The sequence below is a fragment of the Ictalurus punctatus genome, chromosome 15 (assembly GCF_001660625.3).
Source record: "Ictalurus punctatus breed USDA103 chromosome 15, Coco_2.0, whole genome shotgun sequence".
NCBI lineage: Eukaryota > Metazoa > Chordata > Actinopteri > Siluriformes > Ictaluridae > Ictalurus > Ictalurus punctatus.
The window spans coordinates 17672698-17693193 of NC_030430.2; the positions used below are offsets into that span (position 1 = coordinate 17672698).

At 39.3% G+C, this 20496-nt stretch overlaps 1 protein-coding gene across 4 annotated transcripts in view; it reads left to right on the forward strand.

Moving 5' to 3' along the window:
• The first annotated feature begins 11217 nt into the window (after positions 1-11217).
• The window catches only part of agrn (agrin), a 271614-nt gene continuing 262335 nt past the window's right edge, over positions 11218-20496 (forward strand). For 2 of the 4 annotated variants that reach the window (XM_053686553.1, XM_053686554.1), the window contains exons 1-2: positions 11218-11721; positions 13213-13474. In XM_053686553.1, coding sequence (XP_053542528.1) covers positions 11530-11721; positions 13213-13474 — 454 coding nt within the window. In that variant the 5' untranslated portion in view covers positions 11218-11529. The remainder of the gene's footprint in view (positions 11722-13212; positions 13475-20496) is intronic. The other 2 variants (XM_053686556.1, XM_053686555.1) reach the window with 1 other exon arrangement.

Here is a 20496-nt window from a genome sequence, read left to right on the forward strand (position 1 = left end):
CTTTGTTTATTGATATCTACAGTGCCGATATTAATTAAACTATATCTTATATCACACGATATAGCTTAGATAAATCCTTGAACTAGAAGCCTCCTCTCTTTTTATTTCCTCTGGGCGAGGGTGGCAAAGCTAAATCATGCTCTGTCTTGGAACATTCGTACACCCTTGACAGTAATAAAAATTGCAGCAGCCCACAGCTACAGCCGTTATTTGATAGTATAGTCAAAGTCTTTGCTCTGTATGGAGCTGCTCTGAGGTATAAGGTCCATTTACATCACTATCTAATAATAATAATAATAATAATAATAATAATAATAATAATAACAATAATGGGGTATGGTGACAGTGTTTAGCAGTGTTATCTCGCACCTCTGGGGTTGGGGGTTCGAATCCCGCCTCCGCCCTTTGTGCACAGACTTTGCATGTTCTCCCCATGCTTTGGGTGTTTCTTTCGGGTACTCAGGTTTCCTCCCCCAGTCCAAAGGCGTGCATGGTAGGTAAACTGGTATTTCCAAATTGTCCGTAGTTTACAAATGTGTGTGTCAATGTGGCCTGTGATGAGTTGGCCCCCCGTCCAGAGTGTCCCCCGCCTTTTGCTCCAAGCTCCCCAATGACCCTGTGTAGGATAAACAGTATGGAAAATCGATGGATGGATAATAAATAATAATAATAATAATAATAATAATACATACATACATACATACATACATACATACATACTTACATTCATATAATATACAGTTATGTATAGTATAATAGATTTTTTTTTGCACTACGTTTTATCTCTCCTGTATGTTTGCCTATGTAGTCACCGGTCACAGTATTATACTTGTAAACCTGCTCATTCATGCACTTATCCAAACAGCCAGTCATGTGGCAGCAGTACAATGCATAATATCATTCAGATTGACATATATATATATATATATATATATATATATATATATATATATATATATATATATATATATATATATATATATATACACACACACACATAATCACTTTGACTGAAGCATGGTTATTGGTTGGTTTGGGTATTGAGTATTTCAGAAACTGTTGATTTTCATGCACAACTGTCTCTATACTTTACACAGAATGGTGCAAAAAACAAAAACTCTCATCCATTGACCAGTTATGAGAAAGGTCATAGAAGAATGGCCAGACTGGTTTAAACTGATGGGAATGCCATACTAACTCAAAACAGCACTCTATATAACCATGATGATCAGAAAAGCATCTCAGATCATGCAACACAACCTACCTTGAGTCAGATAAGCTGCTACAACCAAAGAGCATATCAGGAAAAGACCAGATTACTACAGTCACATTTCTACTGTATTTCTGCTGTATTCTATTTCACCCTACCTTTAACTAGGACAAAGAAGGACTTAGACAGGCATTTTCTCAGAACTGCTATGGAGTCATCCAACATATGATGGACCCAATCTGTGCTATGTCAGTAGCATGACCTGGAACAAAGTGTGAGTTTTAGAGGTTCCTATATCCTCCAGCAACATCTCACCCTGTGCTATAGTGGTGAGAGGAACAGCCGCCGGCTCTCTGACACTACTTGAGGAAATTAGAAGGCAGTAGCAAGAACTGTAACAACAACTTTGGGTCACAGGCTCCGGATATGGCCCTGGTATTCTTCACCAGGTGATGATATATGCAAGGCTGCAGGCATTGAGGTCTGCGTTTTGTGACGTGCTTTCATTCAGAAAAAGCTGCAGTGGATTCTGGAGGTGGAGAGTTTCTGACAAGCCTTGACTGGCTGCTGGCATAAAAAAGGCTTTCAGTGCACTCTAATGAATTTTACACTGGCTCCTATGATTATATTGCTAGTTTTATGTATCACAGATGTTACTGTTGAAGATATATTTTTGTCCTAACAAATGGTACGAGTGGAGACCTAGACTTAGGCTAATACGACCATCCCAATTCACATATGACATGAAACGATTCAGATTTCCTTTAGTAACTGCAGGTTATAACATCTGTTTCTGCATGACAGGGGCATGAAGGGGCTTAATAAATTATATGTTTGAGGAAGGAGGAGACTCGTCAATAGCCCACTCCTTTAAAAAATTTTTTTAAAGATTCCTATCCTTAGGGTTTTTAGCAGAAAGTGTCTCGGTTCTACCATGGGTTCCTTGCTGACGATGCATACCACAGCAATAGCTCTCTGGAATGAAAGCTACAGCAACAGTAAGCATTAGCACCGATCAAACAGAGAAATCACTACTGGCAGACTGTAACTCATACATCTGTGCTATTACCTAATGGAGCTGCTGGCTACTTTATCAGAAAGTCCAGCACCCCCTCCCTGTTTCTTCCTCAGTTCACACAGAACAATTTCTCATGTGTGTGACTCAGGGCTTAGTCATCAGTCCAGTCATTTGACCTATTCATACTCCTGGACTGATTGTTAGCTTCAATATACACTGTCAATCATATTTCTATTATGAGGGTATATTTAGTCAGATGAGAATGAGAATTGAGAATGAGAAATGGGAATGAGTCCACACACACACACAAACACACACACACACATACACACACAAAGGACCCTTCTGTATAGATGTCATAGAGACATCTGCTGCATACAGCTCATAGCAGTCATTGTTCCAGTGTCTTTGTTCTTCTGGTCCAATTTTGCTAAAAGGGCACCTGTATTATTATTTCTATTATAATCGTTGGCCTCTAATAAGCAGATTAGCCTGCAAAGACATTTTGATTGGTGCTAATTTATGATGCTGTGGGAGCAGCCCCTGTGGACTCATTTCCTAATTGAGTGTGTGCGTGCTGTCTGCCCGAGTGCTCAGAGAATGAATCACCTTCCATAAAACCTGGCTGATCTCTAAATCATAGCCATCCCATTCACTCTGAATTTCCTCTGACACCTTGAGAAATGAGCTTGTGCTCCTTGCAGACTCTGACTCAGGGTAAAAAGGCTTCCGAATATATTACTCGGCAAACATAGAAATGCCATCCAGTGATTTCCATTACAGCATACGACCCTTCGAAACACTGCAGTGAGCAGAGTGCCGCCACAGGGACTGTAATCTATGACTGTGGAGACGTTATCAGTGATTTCCTTATTCTTGGGCTGTAGCAGTGTGATAAGCAGGGAAAAAGGTGATAATGTTGCCTCCTGCTGCTAGGGTTTGTTCTTTTTATTCCTGCCTTGTGTGTGCTCTTAATTTGTAGTGCATCAGGTTAGGAGAGTGAAAGTATTAAAGGCACTGGAAGGCAGACTCTTATCAGCGGGAGATAAAACCATGATTAGTTTCCTCTACTTGTCAGAGGTCAACACACAGGTTATAAAAAGAGCATCTTGCAGCACATGTTGTATCTCTACTGTATCTCCATTAGTGCCTATTCATCTCCATTTCACAAGTGACACCCACTCCATAAGCTACATTTGCGAGAGCTCTCTGTACAATATAGGTGTAAGAAGCGCTGTGTTAAAATATACCATAATGATCGTAAAAATGTGGATCAGGCTGCAGGGGAGACCAAATCATCATCACCGAAGAAATATCTTACGTGTTTACAGCAGAGAAGCGCTTCCTTAGAGGAAAGTGAGTCAGTATATTGAAATTCTGCACAGCATATTAAACAAATGCTTGTAGGACGTTTCCTTGTGTGTAAGATAAGACATGCATTCAAATGAATTTGTACAGTTCTAGACAGATGACTAATCATTTTTATGAATCAATGATTGGGGTTCCTTACAACTCTTAAAATGTATCTTTGTTTTAATCATTTTTATTAACAGTGAATGAGGTTAATAGCATAGAATTAGCAAAGACACATTATGTGGTTAACTAGCAGGAGGACATTAAGGACATTCTAATGGTTTACTTACATTAAAAAATATATATATATCTATAATATATATCTATAGTCTAGAGTACACTAACATAAATCTACACTTTGGGTAACACAGTTGTACTTTCATACCGGCCTTGACAGTCACTATCATGATATAATTGAAAACAAATGTTAGAACCTACTTTTCTTCTTCCTGCCATCTTCAAGAAATTCAGATGATGCAATATTCTGTTGATGTGACTTGTGGAATATTCCAAATATTTCATAGATGTGAAGGTGTTCAGGTATTAGTGTTGAGTGATTTTTTTTAGTTGAAAACTATAATATACATTTTTCATATCCTATAATGGATGGCTCATGGAAACGGATGTTTTCAGCATGAAATGTTGAATAGACTGCAAAAAAAAAAGATATATGAAGTATTTTAACGATTCCATTTCAAGGTAAAGTGTAATTATAAATCCTGAAGATTTTTTATTGATGTTTTAAGTTATTTATTTGAAGCGTACACACTGTGAAGGACAAATTACATAATTTTACTTTTAATTTACATACATATTTGTAAATGTAATATCGGCGGGACACAAATGGCACCCAAACAATGGCTCATTCATATTGTACCAAATTTTGCTAAAATGTGAGAGAAACTGAGACAGACACTACAGAAGATGTAAAAGGTTACCAGAAATGTAATGCAGATGTGCAGAGTGTGTGTTTAAGTGGGTGGTAAAGTGTAAAGTGTGGTTTTGTAGGTTTTAGCAGAAACTAAGCACACATTAACTCATTTATGGAGTAAGTTTAAAAAAAAAAGGGGCAATGTAGGAAATCTGGAGACCACATTCAGTGATCATGCTGGAATCCACAGTGTGCTCAGATGGGCTGTGTTTGCTTGATTGTTTACAGTGCTGATAGCTACAGGAAACCTTTCACCTCTAGACAAACCCAAGATAAAGCTATCTTTCTTTCTCACCACGTGCTGGAATGCAGCAATTTACCATGTATTTTCTTGCCTCAGAAGAAAAGGAGGGTTAATGGAAAGAGAAATGCAGCACTCCAGGCCAGTGCACAGTCTAGCACCAGGTGTAAGACATAACCTACAAAACAGAACATCTGCCCTAAACAGCCGGCACCTTCTTTTCTCTTCACATGATTGGAATGAAACAATTCAAAACATGGTCTCATTTGTGGCTCATTCCAAGTGTGCTAGTTAAGCACACTTTACAAGAACAACTTTATAATGTCTACTAATACATTATTTACACTGCTACACTGTTACATGTTCATATTGTATATGCATCTTACACATAATTATGGATCATATTGTGCACACTATTTCAATACATTCGTTTTTGAACATATTAATTTTTCACATCACTCATAATGCACATATACACTGTACATTTGTCACACTGCACATTTTGATATATTCATAAAGGCTGGTCGTGATGTTAGATGGGAAGACTACAATCTAGCAATAGCTCAACATTTACAAAATTCATTACTAACTATTGGTCATGGCAATGCATTATAACACAATATCTCATTGATAGCATAATAAGAATGACATGGGATGAACTATTCTACGTACACTGCTAAAAAATTATGTTTTATAAAAATAAAATATCTTGAATATAGGCAAATTCAACTAATATTTCTCTTTATAAGATTATTATAAGATCGTTAAGACTATATCTAGTATTTCTTTTATGAATTTCAAGCTTGAAATCATCATATTCTATTAGCTGGTAATTTTACTTATTTCAATCCTTTTATTTCTAGAAAGAAGCAAAATGATCATACACACACACACACACACACACACACACACACACACACACACACACACACACACACAAACTTACATACATGTTTACTAATTTCAAGCTTAAAATTGTTTTATTATTGTCTTATATATATAGTCCCCTCTGAAACTATTGGAGCTGCAAGGCCAATTCATTGCTTTTGCTGTAGACTGAAGACATTTGGGTTTGAGATCAGAAGATGAATATGAGAAGAGTTTACAATTTCAGATTTTATTTCCTGGTATTTAGGTGTAGATATGTTAAACAACATAGAACACTAACAACATAGCACATTTTATATAAGACCACCCAATTTGTAGGCAAGCAAAAATATTGGAACACGTGACTGATATGTGTTTCTTTTTTCCTCAGGCATGTCCTGTTAGATTGATCATTAAACTGAACAATTACTCTTGGTTTTAGCCTACCATTTCACCTGTGAAGACTGCATTTGTTGTTAAAAAGGATAAGACAGTATGAGGATCACTTTAGTTTTAAACCCGAATACAGATACAGATACAGATATTTGCCGCAATACACAGATACAGAAAGTGTCACTGTATACCCCTAGTATAAACTTTATCTGTGTGGCTGTGCTGTTACTCCTGGTTTTATACCCAAGAATGTGTTGAATTTCAAATAGTGGACTTTCAGTGTTTTCTTTTTACCTCAAATACTAAACTCCAAGCTAGGTGCATGAGCAATTATGAGAGGCAATATTTCTTAAATAAGGTCAAGTACTCAGGGCTTTATGTGGGTTGTATGCATATGCTACCTTGGAGAGTCAGAGGCAGAGACAGAGAGCAGAGAAAGAGGTAGAGTGGGCGTGCAAGGCTCTGGTTTAAAAGCAGTAGGATTGGATTTGTGTAATTGGCTGTGTACCAGCTCATGCTTGCTCAAGCTAGTTCATCTCACTCTCGCAAGGATTCAGGTGATAAACTCTGGGACATTATAACATCTGACTAAATTAGAAAGCATTTTTATATCAGCAGAGGCTTAGAATATTTTGGTTTGCAGATTACACATCATTCTAAGATCAAATGAGATTTTTTTTTAAATGTGTGTGAATTACTGACATATACATCATCTGTATGGTACATAATTTATAGTTATCTTTTAGAAAGTGTAAGATAATAAATGTTTTACTAAATGTTATGATACTTACTGTATCAAAATGAAATAAATTGCATTTATACCACAACGCTGTTGAGTTCTCAATCCTGAGAGATCAGGAGGTGGTGATTAACTTTCTATAAGAGCAGCTTTGAAAGTGGATCTTGCTGAAAGCCAAATCACAGATATATTTGAATCAAATCATTTATTTAACATTTTTGGAAGGAGTCCCAAGTGTCAGCACTTTGTAACTCTCAGAGGTAAGACTTTTCCTTCTGCTTTACAGCACCCCATCACTGATTAATTTCCTACAACAAAAAGCCCCATTATGTTTTACTCCTTAGATAACCAGAACTACCATCATCAATTCATCAGTGTACGCATAAGCTTATGATGTACAGTATCTCACAAAAGTGAGTACATCCGTCACATTTTTGTAAATATTTGATTATATCTTTTAATGGGACAACACTGAAGAAATGACACTTTGCTACAATGTAAAGTAGTGAGTGTACAGCTTGTGCAACAGTGTAAATTTGATGTCCCCTCAAAATAACTCAACACACAGCCATTAATGTCTAAACCGCTGGCAACAAAAGTGAGTACACCCCTAAGTGAAAATGTCCAAATTGGGCCCAAAGTGTCAATATTTTGTGTGGCCACCATTATTTTCAAGCACTGCCTTAACCCTCTTGGGCATGGAGCTCACCAGAGCTTCACAGGTTGCCTCTGGAGTCCTCTTCCACTCCTCCATGATGACATCATGGAGCTGGTGGATGTTAGAGACCTTGTGCTCCTCCTCCTTCCGTTTGAGGATGCCCCAGAGATGCTCAATAGGTTTAGGTCTGGAGACATGCTTGGCCAGTCCATCACCTTCACCCTCAGCTTCTTTAGCAAGGAAGTGGTCGTCTTGGAGGTGTGTTTGGGGTCGTTATCAAGCTGGAATACTGCCCTGCGTCCCAGTCTCTGAAGGGAGGGGATCATGCTCTGCTTCAGTATGCCACAGTACATGCTGGGATTCATGGTTCCCTCAATGAACTGTAGCTCCCCAGTGCCGGCAGCACTCGTGCAGCCCCAGACCATGACACTCCCACCACCATGCTTGACTGTAGGCAAGACACACTTGTCTTTGTACTCCTCACCTTGTTGGCACCACACACGCTTGACACCATCTGAACCAAATAAGTTTATCTTGCTCTCATCAGACCACAGGATATGGTTCCAGTAATCCATGTCCTTAGTCTGCTTGTCTTCAGCAAACTGTTTGCGGGCTTTCTTGTGCATCATCTTTAGAAGAGGCTTCCTTCTGGGACGACAGCCATGCAGACCAATTTGATGCAGTGTGCGGCGTATGGTCTGAGCACTGACAGGCTGACCCCCCACCCCTTCAACCTCTGCAGCAATGCTGGCAGCACTCATATGTCCATTTCCCAAAGACAACCTCTGGATATGACGCTGAGCACGTGCACTCAACTTCTTTGGTCGACGATGGCGAGGCCTGTTCTGAGTGAAACCTGTCCTGTTAAACCGCTGTATGGTCTTGGCCACCGTGCTGCAGCTCAGTGTCAGGGTCTTGGCAATCTTGTTATAGCCTAGGCCATCTTTATGTAGAGCAACAATTCTTTTTTTCAGATCCTCAGAGAGTTCTTTACCATGAGGTGCCATGTTTAACTTCCAGTGACCAGAATGAGAGAGTGTGAGAATGATGACACCAAATTTAATACACCTGCTCCCCATTCACACCTGAGACCTTGTAACACTAACAAGTCATATGACACCGGGGAGGGGAAATGGCTAATTGGGCCCAATTTGGACATTTTTACTTAGGGGTGTACTCACTTTTGTTGCCAGCGGTTTAGACATTAATGGCTGTGTGTTGAGTTATTTTGAGGGGACAGCAAATTTACACTGTTACACAAGCTGTACACTCACTACTTTACATTATAGCAAAGTGTCATTTCTTCAGTGTTATCACATGAAAAGACATAATCAAATATTTACAAAAATGTGAGGGGTATACTCACTTTTGTGAGATACTATATATCACATAGCAAAATAAATAAATAAATAAATAAAATAAACAGACCTGAATCAAGAACCACGTGATATGATGAATATCTATTTATATTTAACTTTAAATACAACCTATATTTGGCTTTGCCATGAAATTTTTAAGCCAACCCTGTCATATTTCAGTGTTATAATTTGGCGTGCAGTTTCCCTGAAGCTAATTGGTGTGAAAGGTTTCCTTACTTCTTTATTACATTTCCACTGAGCTAAAGAAGTACATTTTTATGATACTAAATATGTCTTGGCTGATCAACTACATTTCGCTACCATCTATTTCATGTAATTGTTTGACTACAAATCAGAAAGCAAGAGCATAAAAACACGGCTGTCCTGAAAGCTCTAATGAGATGTTTACACAACTATCATTGCAATTTATACTGCATGCTTCAGACATCTTCAGATTAATGATGACAAGCAGAACAAATAGAAATCACAGGACAAATCACGTTCTCTACAAATATATCAGTCTTACTTCCACACCCTGTTATTTTCCAAGAATAGATGGACGGCTAGTGAAATTACAGCTTTGGAAGGGTGGAAATTGACGCGCTGCCGGCTGCAAGTGCACACATGGCAGCGTTTATAGAGTTCATGCATCATTATATCAACATCATCCTTTTCCTGCTGTCCCTCTCCTCTCCAAATACACATGCTCTCCATGATAAAGAAAACTGATAGTGAAACAGGATTGGCCTGAGAGACGTAAATCATGACGATTGCCTGTACCTTTTATTGTAACTGGGGTGGTACATTATATTTTGTACCTTTTAATACCTACACTATATGGCCAAATGTTTGTGGATACCTGACCATCACACCCATACTGTATGTGGTTCTTCCCCAAACTGTTGCCACAAAGTTGGAAGCACACAATTGTACTGAATGTTTTCATATGCTATAACATTACAATTTCCTTTCACTGAACCTAAGAAGCCAAAACTAGTTCCAACATGACAATGTCCCTTTGCACAAAGCGAGGTCGATGAAGACATGGCTTGTCATGGTTGAAATGGAAGAACAAGAGTGACCTGCACAGAGCCCTGACGTCAACCCCACTCAACACCTCTGGGATGAACTGAAATGCAGACTGCACCAGAGATATCTTCAACCGACATCAGTGCTTGACCTCAGTGATTCTCATGGGGCTGAATGAATAATTCCTTAGATTTATATAGCTCTTTTCTAGGCACTCACAGCATTTTACTTTGTATGGAGGAAATCTCCTGAACCACCACCAGTGTGTAGCATCCACCTGGATGATGCAACAGCAGGCATAGTGCGCCAGAACGCCCACCACACACCAGTTATTGGTGGAGAGGAGCTATTGATGAATGAACATCAATCCCCACAGCCACACTCCAGATGCTAGAGGAAAGCCGCTCCAGAAGACTGGAGGTTATTATAATAGCAAAGGGGGACTAAATCTGGAATGGGATGTTCAACAAGCACATATGAGTGTTGTGGTCAGGTGTCCACAAATATTTGGCCATATAGTATATCTTTCACCTGGAAACCTGGATACAGTGTGTTTCAAGTTCGATATAATCTTCGAGAGGCAAACTGTCACAATATAGCTTGATTTATTAACACAAACACATTCCATGTATAAAACAGTCCACAGTCACACGTTCTATGCAGAAATACAACATATATTGTTGCACCTTTGTTGCATCTTTGTTTAGAAAATATACGTAACACAGGTACAAAATGTCTACCCTTGAGGGTTCACTCGCTTATCATACACAGGGACGCAGTGAGCCTGGAGCCTATCCCAGGGGACTCTGGGCATGAGGTGGGGGACACCATGGAAGGGGTGCTGACTCATTGCAGGACACAATCACACACACACTTTCACATGCCTCAGACAATTTGGAAACACCAATCAACCTACAGCGCATGTTTTAGGACTGGGGGAGGAAACCGGAGTACCCCGAGGAAACCCCCGGAGAACATGCAAGCTCCGTGCACAAAGGGCGGAGGTGGTTATCGAACCCCCATCCCCGGAGGTGCAAGGCAAAACGTGCTAACAACTAAGCCCTCTATAATAATAATAATAATAATAATAATAATAATAATAATTATTATTATTATTATTATTATTATTATTATAAAGCTATTATTATACATGCTTATGAAACAAGTGTGTATTGATGGGGGTCTGTGGTATTTATTTCGCAGTTAAAGGATCCCTGCTGCAAAAAAAGAAAAAAGTAAAGGATCCCTGGTATAATATCCTGCTGAATGAAAAGTCTTTGCTTTTTTTGTGTTTGTCCTGCAGTGTTTCCGAAGGGTGGCGTTTTGTACCGCACTTTCCTCTCTCTCTCTCTCTCTCTCTCCCTCTCTCTCTCTCTCTCTCTCTTATCAGCAATTCAGATTGCATGCAAATAGGCAGCGTCACTCTCAAAGAGCTGAGTGTGTGTGAGTGTGTGAGGGGGGGTGGAGAGGAGCCTGCTGGTGGTGAAACACATTCCTTGGGAAAGAATTTTGCTCCTTTCTTCTCCTCCGGCTGCTTGAGCAGAGTGCAGCCCGAAAAGTAGGCGGCGTGCGTCCGAGACAGTGTAGAGTGACAGGAGCGCAGATCCCACTGAACTCGGAGCAAAGTGTAGCGGCCAGTACGGATTATATCAGCACGAGAGTGAGAGAGAGAGAGAGAGAGAGAGAGAGAGAGTAAAGTCTGTAGAGTTTCTTCACTTTTCAGTTTTTAGGGATGATGAGAGGAGCGCTGTGCTTGCTCGGCTGGGCGCTCGTAGCCGGGCTCGCTTTGTGTCCGCGCTACTGCCGGGCGAGCTGCCCCGAGAAAAAGCTGCAGGAGCGCGAAGAGGAAGCGAACGTCGTGCTCACCGGCACCGTGGAAGAAATCCTCAACATGGACCCGGTGCACAACACGTACTCCTGCAAGGTGAGCCTCGGGGACAGCGTTCACAGACTTCAGTCTATTGAATTACCAATGCAATCAACTTCAAATCTAACGGGAAGTTTAATTAAAGTTGTCAGTCTGGACTGTCTCTAGTCTATATACACCCTATACACCGAGCATCCGTTGAGCACACTGTTAGTACTGTACAGTCAACCTGAATCAGGAGCACCTGGTTGTGTTGCCAGATTGATCCATAGCACGCAATATTATCATATAATAGCAAACTGTCCTGCTGTCGCGCTCATTTACAGTAGTCAAGTCTTTTAAGTAGACAAGTACAGCGCGCATGCGCAGACAATCACAATTTCTCAGAGCACCTGTTACTTTTATTATGGTGCGTGGAAATTGTCTTTGGGTTAGTTTATAGTGAAGTCGGACACTTTTTTTTTTTTTTTTTTTTTTAGAACTAGAATTGCACAAACACCTGTGACATTTATTAAAGATATATAGTTTGTCTCAAAGCCAGATTCTGCTTGAATAAATAGTCAAAATGATCAGGTGTGTGCTATCGCTGTGTTAACTGTGGTAACCTGTTGTGCTGACAATTTTTCAGACTATAGCTCCTGTTTAGTTTTTTTTTTAATGTTCTAAACAAGAAATCGAGCTTTTGATATTTGAACGTAGAAATAATGTCTAACCAGGAGAATAATTAATTGTTAGTCCAGTCAACATGCTGTATATACACACAGACATATGATCTTCCAGGTCAGGTTGATTATTGCAAGTCAGGAGATCCAGTTACACTAAACATTTGTTACACCATACTCATGGAGTAACTTGTACACTGGAATGAGCTTATTATTCTTCTGCTCTAGGGCTTGTTTGTGTATATTGGTTAAACTATATTATTATAATGTTATTTCTAAATGATTATATTATCCCAACCTGTATTACTCAATGTGTCCAATCTACAGAAAAAGGAAACGTATGCTTAGGGACTATAATAAACAAGAAGGAGTAGGCAAACACCTGAGTCATAGGAGACAAAATCTAGTGTGAGCAATTTCAAAACGTGAACTTTGATATATTTGATACATACTGCAATAAAACACTATTACTGTGCTTAAGGGAATTAGTATGCATTATGATGTAATCATTGCACCGTTGTTCTGCTATATGTCACGTGCTTTTGCACACTTAGTGTAAAAAAGTTGCCAATTTATCATTGCCTGCATTAGAAAATAATCCAGCATAGTTTGAAGTGTTTAGGACGTTCCATAGAGACAGATGTATGATGACATGCAAGGTGTTTCACTTCAAGGCAAATGAAATTACTTTGCTGCCATAAAACAGCTAAAAAGAGGTAGTCAGCTTCCCCCCACCCCACCCACCCACTGCAGGAATGCATTCATTCTAAAGATAATTACGATGTGATAGAACAATTATGCTATGGAATGCAGAGTTGTGATTTGATTGCAGATTTTCTCTTAAGCTCTTAAGTTTCTCCAAGTTAAATCTGCTCTGTGTCTGAAGGTGAGGGTATGGCGCTACCTCAAAGGCAAGACCATTGTCAAAGGAGACCTACTGCTGGATGGTGGGAACAAGGTCATGATCGGTGGTTTCGGTGACCCAGATATCTGCGACAACCAGGTGGCCACCGGAGACACACGCATCTTCTTTGTCAACCTGGCCCCAGAGTACATGTGGCCCGTGCACAAAAATGAGCTGATGCTTAACTCCAGTCTGATGAGGATTACACTGCGCAACTTGGAGGAGGTCGAACTTTGTGTTGAAGGTGAGCCAAATCCAAAAGCTCAGACTTAATTGGCTATTGGTGTTGAATGAAAGTGAAATGACTGCAGATGTGAGGGTAATTTTGCAACATGTGCAAAATTATGAAGTAATCAAATCATGAAATTATTCAAGAATTAATTCATATGGCACCAGAGGTACCAATATCTGCAGTATAGACATAGCATATACAGTTGCAATCAAAATAATTCGATCCCCATTGCAAATCAGGTTTATTGTCAAAATTTACAGGCTTGATTAGTTGCATCAGATGTGCTTGAGACAACACCTGTTTTGCATATTTGTGCTGTTGTGAGGGATTCTATTCAGAGGATTGAATAATTTTGAGACTGGAGAAGTCATTATAAGTTGCATTTCCAGTTGAATTTGGGGAAACCATTTAAAACATTCATTGCATTGAACTATGTAAATAGCTTTTGTTTGATTTGTTCATTGCAAACAGCTGAAAGTCTGTAAATTTTGACAATAAACCTGATTCGCATTATTGAAGACACCCGAAAGCTATGCTTTCTTCAGCTAAAGCAGTTGTCGGGCAAATCATAAATATAATATGCCTGGAGGAAAAGTCAATTCACTGACTTTATCTATGTGAACTTTGAACTGTGAATTCACAAGCTTTGGTCTTGTAAGCCAGAAAACAAGTAACTGTGCTCTCTGGTTGGTAAACAATAGTGGAAATGCTTATTATTAAGTAATGAGCATACCAAACATTTCCCTTGTTATTTCTTACTGTTGCTTGGCTTTACATTTGGTCTTGTCCACCGACATATGCTTGTGTTTTCTGCCTGGTAGGATTTATTGTTGTTTCTTGTTGGAACATCTGTGGTACAGTCATAGTGTCTGAAACATTGCCCAAGTGTATGAAAGCTTCTGGGCATCATTGTTAATTATTGCAGTTGATTTGTGAAACCTTCGCGAGATATATCATATGCGCTTTGCCACATCATTGACCATTCACATCTCTCTGAGGAGGGTGTATGCTTACTGACAAAGCAGCTCCAGGGCTTCTGATGACCCTGAGTGAAAGTCAATCCTCTGTTTCCTCCAGGGTAGTCTTTTGCACAATCAGATGGGAACTACTAAAATCTTAATGCCTAACCCCAAGCTTTAAAGCTTGCACTGGAGTTGAGACCTCTCTCTCTCTCTCTCTGCCTTGCTCTTTCTTTTTTTGCTTGCAGTGCTTGGCTCATAAAAGACTTAGCATTAATGTTGTGAAAGTGCCTGGCCACCAATTTCATCTGAAGAGGGGCTCAGTCATAATATCTTAAGCTGGAGTAAATGGAACTCAAAAGTGAAATAATAAACGAGACATGGCCAGGAACTGGGCTTTAAATGATTTTCTAATGTGATGTAAATAAATAATTCCCTAGTGGACTGGGAAAAAAATGAAATGGTCTGTGTATGATAGATCAGAAGTAAATAATCACACAAGGCGCCCTGTTCAGAAGAGAATTAACTCTTAAGTGAAGAACATCACTGCAGATACTATCTTCTGTAACAATCTGCAGTAGCCATGACTGTGTCCTTTGCTGTAAATAAAAAAAATCTTCTATAGATAACTTCTATAAATGTATCTTATATCTTCTATAAATACTTGAAAATGTAGAGATGTAGAATCCCAATAAGAGAGTGTATTTCTTAGTATTTCTCATACATAAAAATTAATCTGTATGCATTCTCCTTCACTCATAGCCCCTACAGTGGCTTTGCTGGTGTAGGTGGTATAGATTAGTTTTAAGTATTACAGCTGCCAAGTAGCACAAATGTGGTTCTGTTAAACTATTCTTTTTATGTGTCAAGATAAAAACACAAATATTTATTGTATCAACCAACTGTTGCAGGTTTGTTTCAGAGCATATAATCACTCAAAGCTGGTTTTATCCAGTTTTTGTTAGATGTAAAGAATGTTGTCATCCATCATTTGTTTAATAAAATGCCAAGCTCTTAAGAAAGGTGAAGTGCCTTTTTTCCCCTTTGTCAGTAGGATATATCCAGCAATTGTACATAAAGCATGACTAAAAAGTGAGGGAGTGTGAATAGAGAATAAACCTTGAGAACAAGACTACACTTGCAGGCCTGTGTCATGTATCCGCTCCTCACTCCTCACTTCTGACAGTTCCGATAGCACTAAGTAATGAAAGGATTCCTGGCGGGATTCGGGAACAGCGTTGTCAAAATCAAACAACAAAGGGCTCTGTTAATGGAGAAAAGGTGGAAAAAGCATAAAGGACAAAGGCAAAGAAAGACGGTGGAGGAATGCTCAGTACAGGTGTTGGCTGGAATGCTGACGATATTTTACTTGACACTTCTTACCGTGGGAGTGTGACCGAAGGCCACAGGAGAGGCCTAGAGGCATTATGTTTTCACTCTCACTCCTGCAGCCTCCCCATGGCCACAGGCTGCTCACAAGGGCTCTTGGCTAATTCTTTTATTGGAGTGAAGTGCATTGCACTAAAAGCCTTACTAGATGACCTTTAAAAACTTTCTCATTCCCTTCTGAATAATGTACAGTGTGCTTGGTTGTTGGTTTGCTTTAAAGGAAAACTGCACCTGAAACACACTGATTATGTTTTAATTAGGTGCTAATTTGTTGGTTGGTGCTGTGTTTTTGTTATTCCCATGAGGAGCTGGAGGTTGGGTGCCGCACTGACGTCACAATGCGACATCGCTAGCGGAGTGATGAACACCAGTGATGAGCAATGTCATATTTATGAGAAATCCAACAGAGAAATAGTGGAGACAGCAAAATATTTGACTTAAAGATCCAGAATGCAATGTGACACAGCGGCTCTGAGTTGCAACAGTGACTCGGTTAGTTAGCGATCTACAAGCTGACAAACATACGCTGTTGACGGCGGTATTAGCATGAAAGTTGAATCTTTGGATCCTGATCTGTTTGAGCAGAGTGTACAGATGAGGAGATGAGAGCTGGACTGAGTACAGCACTGTTTCATCAGTCTCTTTATTTAGACATGAAGGAAGGACTAAATTCCACTGGCACCACTATAAGCACATGAATGGTGTTGTAGGTAATGCAGGAAACTGATAACCAAAGTGAAAATAGAGCAGTATGTCGAGGATAGAAGTTTAAACCAAAGACGTTGGTTTCATTACAAAATGAAGCCATTAAAGATCAGATTAATATGATCAAAATAATATGCAAGTCATTAAGGGTGGATTTTTCATTTAAATCATACGTTGCTTTTAGTTACTGGCTCTATCAACAGGTGGCCTGTTGTAATGATGAACATGTATGTCATGTTGAGGAATGTTCCAGGTTGTGTGTGTCTGTAGTAGGCTTGCCTCTGTGTGAGCCTCCTGTGCTCCTGGTTTTGTGGAAGCACTTCCTTTTGTTCTGTCTGTTTGTGTAAGGAGGAGGTTAGGAATGTCTCGGATTCCTTACGGCACAAAGGTCGACCCCTCAGCTGGCCTACCGTTAGGCTAAAGCAGGTAATGATTAATGTGAAGGAAATTTATTAAAACTTCTCCTGTGTGCTGTGTTACCCAGAGTTCTTTTCTTTGCTCAAGTATTTTATGACATTTACGGGATTTGCTTTGGATAAGAATGAATTATTACAAGGAGCGGTTCTTTTGTGTAACATGATCAAGCTTGTACGACCTTATATGGTAATACAGCTGAAAACCGTATTATTAAAAAAAATAATATACAGTAGGTGAAGCCACATTAATGAAGGGCAGTCCCTCTTTCTATATATTTAACTTGGCTTTCGTCTTCACCTATTTCCATTCTTGTTAATAGAATTGGATTGTACGTTATGTACGGGATCATTTATGCTAGTGATTCACCTGCAGCCTGACAGAACCTACAGAACGTAAACTTGTTGAGTGATCGTATTGGTCATAAAAACGATGGGTAAATATTTTTATTGTGTTTTTGTCCTAGTTATAATCAGTATTATCACCATATTACTGCTCAGTATTTTAGAATTCATAGTAACATTCTTCATAACCTTGGAGTCTAAAACACTCATTGGTAGTAGACACTATATCATCCTTTGTTGCAACTTTCCGACTACTGAATAGCTAATGTTTAATTCTCTTTCTATATTTGGGAGCAGAATATTTTGTAGTTGCAAATACGGACAAAATTGGCACACTGTACAATTCTGCAAATTGATAGGACATCTTTGCATTTGGCTTAGCACTTGTTATTCAGTATAAAGACGCCAGCTCTTTTCTATTATCTCAGTCTGAAATGAAACCGAAACCAAGTATTGGCTGATTTTAAAATTCAGAACAGTAAAATATAGATGGTATTTAAGAGGACCTGTCAGGGAAGTGATGCTTTGGGGGTATTAAGTTGTAGAGTTTCTAGCACAGGCATAGCCTACAGGTATTTTTTGGTCATGTGACCTACTAATGATCAAGCGAAGGTTGCATGGCCAAGGCTTAGTGGTTAGCATGTTTACCTCGCACCTCCAGGGTTGTTCTCCCCGTGCTCCAAAGGTTTCTTCCGGGTACTCTGGTTTCCTCCCCCAATCCACAGACATGCGTTGTATTCTGATTGGCATTTCCAAATTTTCAGTGGTGTGTGAATGTGTATGCGATTATACCCTGTGATCCCCTGCCTTGTGCTCAGAGTTCCCTTGGAAAGCGTTCAGGATCCCCTGCAACCCAGTGTAGGATAAATGGTATAGAAAATGGATGGATAGATGGACAACCAGTTTGTATAAAAATCAGGTGTGTATAGTATGTCTGGAAATTTGGGCAGGGGCAAGGCTAACAAATACTTTCTTCAAGACACATGAAGCCAGCAACATGTACCTTTTCAAAGCTTCTGCTTTTCAAACTGCTGCTATCTACCCTCTTTCACATACATGAGCTCACAAACGTTCAGCATTACCTAGTGTTGCTGTGATTGACAGCATTAACAGCATTACCATCTCTACCACTGCGACAGCACAGCCAATTTTCCTCTTTCGACCCTCAGCTATGGATGGCTGTGGTATTATTAAGATTTGAACTTGCGATTTCTTAATGATGAGGTGAATGCATTTCTATTGCATCACTGGAATATTTTGTGTGATGACCATGCATACATGATCAAGACACTCCCATATTGAGGATTTGAATAGAGATTTCTTATCATATGCAAATGTCCTCCAAAACAGATGACCCCTGGCAAAAATACTTGACAGACGTACTGTATATCTAGAAAACTTTTCTTGTTTGAATAATACATAAAGACTAACAGGAAACCAGTAGATACTAGAGTCCTGGAGACTGAGACTGTAGACTGTAGTGATTAGTTTCCTTGGCCTTACTCTTAGCATGTTTCATTGCTGGAATGATCCGCATGGATTGTAAAGTAACTGGAGGGGTGGGGGTGGGGAGGGAGATTGATGCAAAGTAGCGTGAGTGGATAGCTAGGAAAGAAGTGAAGCTGGCAGAGAAAAGATAATTAAAGTATAGAGGAGAAAAGCAGTGGAGTGACACAGGACTGGAATGCACCTGTTTGCCAGCTTCCTGTAATCTCTTGTGTTATTAAATTTTTTTTTAAGATTATAATTAAAATCCTGAAGGTGGTGTGCCTGCTTGGAATTATGATGAAGCACTTAGAATAAAAAAAAGGTTGATGTTAGAAGTCCTTTCCCCACTTGTCTTTTCATTTGTAATCACTTATTCTATGTGCCAGACAGGTTTATCTTAGTTCACTGTAATTTTTGTAATTTCGTACCCGCCAACTCCTGGCCATTCATTCATTCATGAATACAGCTCCTGTATTTATTAATACATGAATGTGTGTTTGACTTCAGTGCATTCAATGTTTTAATGATTCAATGCATCCGTCATTGAGGTTGTGGATTTTTACCACAGTTCTACAATCTCAGCTTTATTATCAGTGTCATGTTGCCATTGTCCATCAGACCATGAAGGACTCTATGAGGCCATTAAACCATTTAAGCAGAAAGCTTTTTCATGTTCAAATGGCTACATGCCAGTCGAACAACGTGTTTAAAAAAACAAAAACAAACAAACAAAAACTTTAATACAGTGTCTGAGATTATTCTGGTATCTGGCCTCACCATGGCATGGTTTGAGATGCAGTCAAGTTCCGCCCATGAGGAGGAAGTACTTATATGGTTGCTCCGTTTTCATGGCTTAAATGCGAACTGAACCGGAAAAGCCCTCAGATTCCAGAGACAAAAGGCTGAACAGAGACCAAAGCACGGGGCTTTGTGGGATACGGCTTCCCTGAGATCTGTGACTGCATTCCGTCTTAGACTTAGTACTAAAGAGTCACAGCTGCTGTGTCCAGTTTGGCTAATCAGAGACCATTCACGGATGTGCACCAGTGTTTATGGATCTCCAGCACTTACTTGTTTTTGTTCCCTAAGTTTAGTTTTTGTTTATGACTTAATCTGTAAGGTGCTTGTTTCTGATGGGAAATCTTAGTTTGCATAGCTAGAATGAGTTAAAATTCAGCTTTTACATTTACATTTATTCATTTAGCAGACGCTTTTATCCAAAGTGACTTACAAATGAGCTTTTGTTTTCCATTAATAATTCTGTGGTAATCGGTATAATGGTTTTCATTTGAGTTAAGGTAGGTTAGTTAGGTTAGTGCATGAGTCTTATACAAAGTGAAAGAGATATTAGATGTTTTTGGTGACATAGTTGGGGAAAACTTATGGAATGAGAAAAATCCAATGTTTTTATTTGAATTTATAAGTAATTTCACTTACAAAGCATACAAATCCAAACTTGTAAATGTTAATTCAGGTTGCAAAGGCACAAGCAAGTACTAAGTAAATATTTTAACAGCATGAAGTACTGTAGCCTATTGCAAATGATGAAATCTAAGGATGGTAGAAAGAGGTCAAAAAGTCACTGGGGAATCCACTTTTACAGTCTGTTTGTTCAATTAGCTAGTCCTGGTGATTGGAGTGGTGTTGGGTAAGAGCTTCTTTAGTCTGATGTAATGGCTACACGTGGTGAGAACATGCAAAAGTACGGTCAGATTACATGCTAACGGGATTGAGG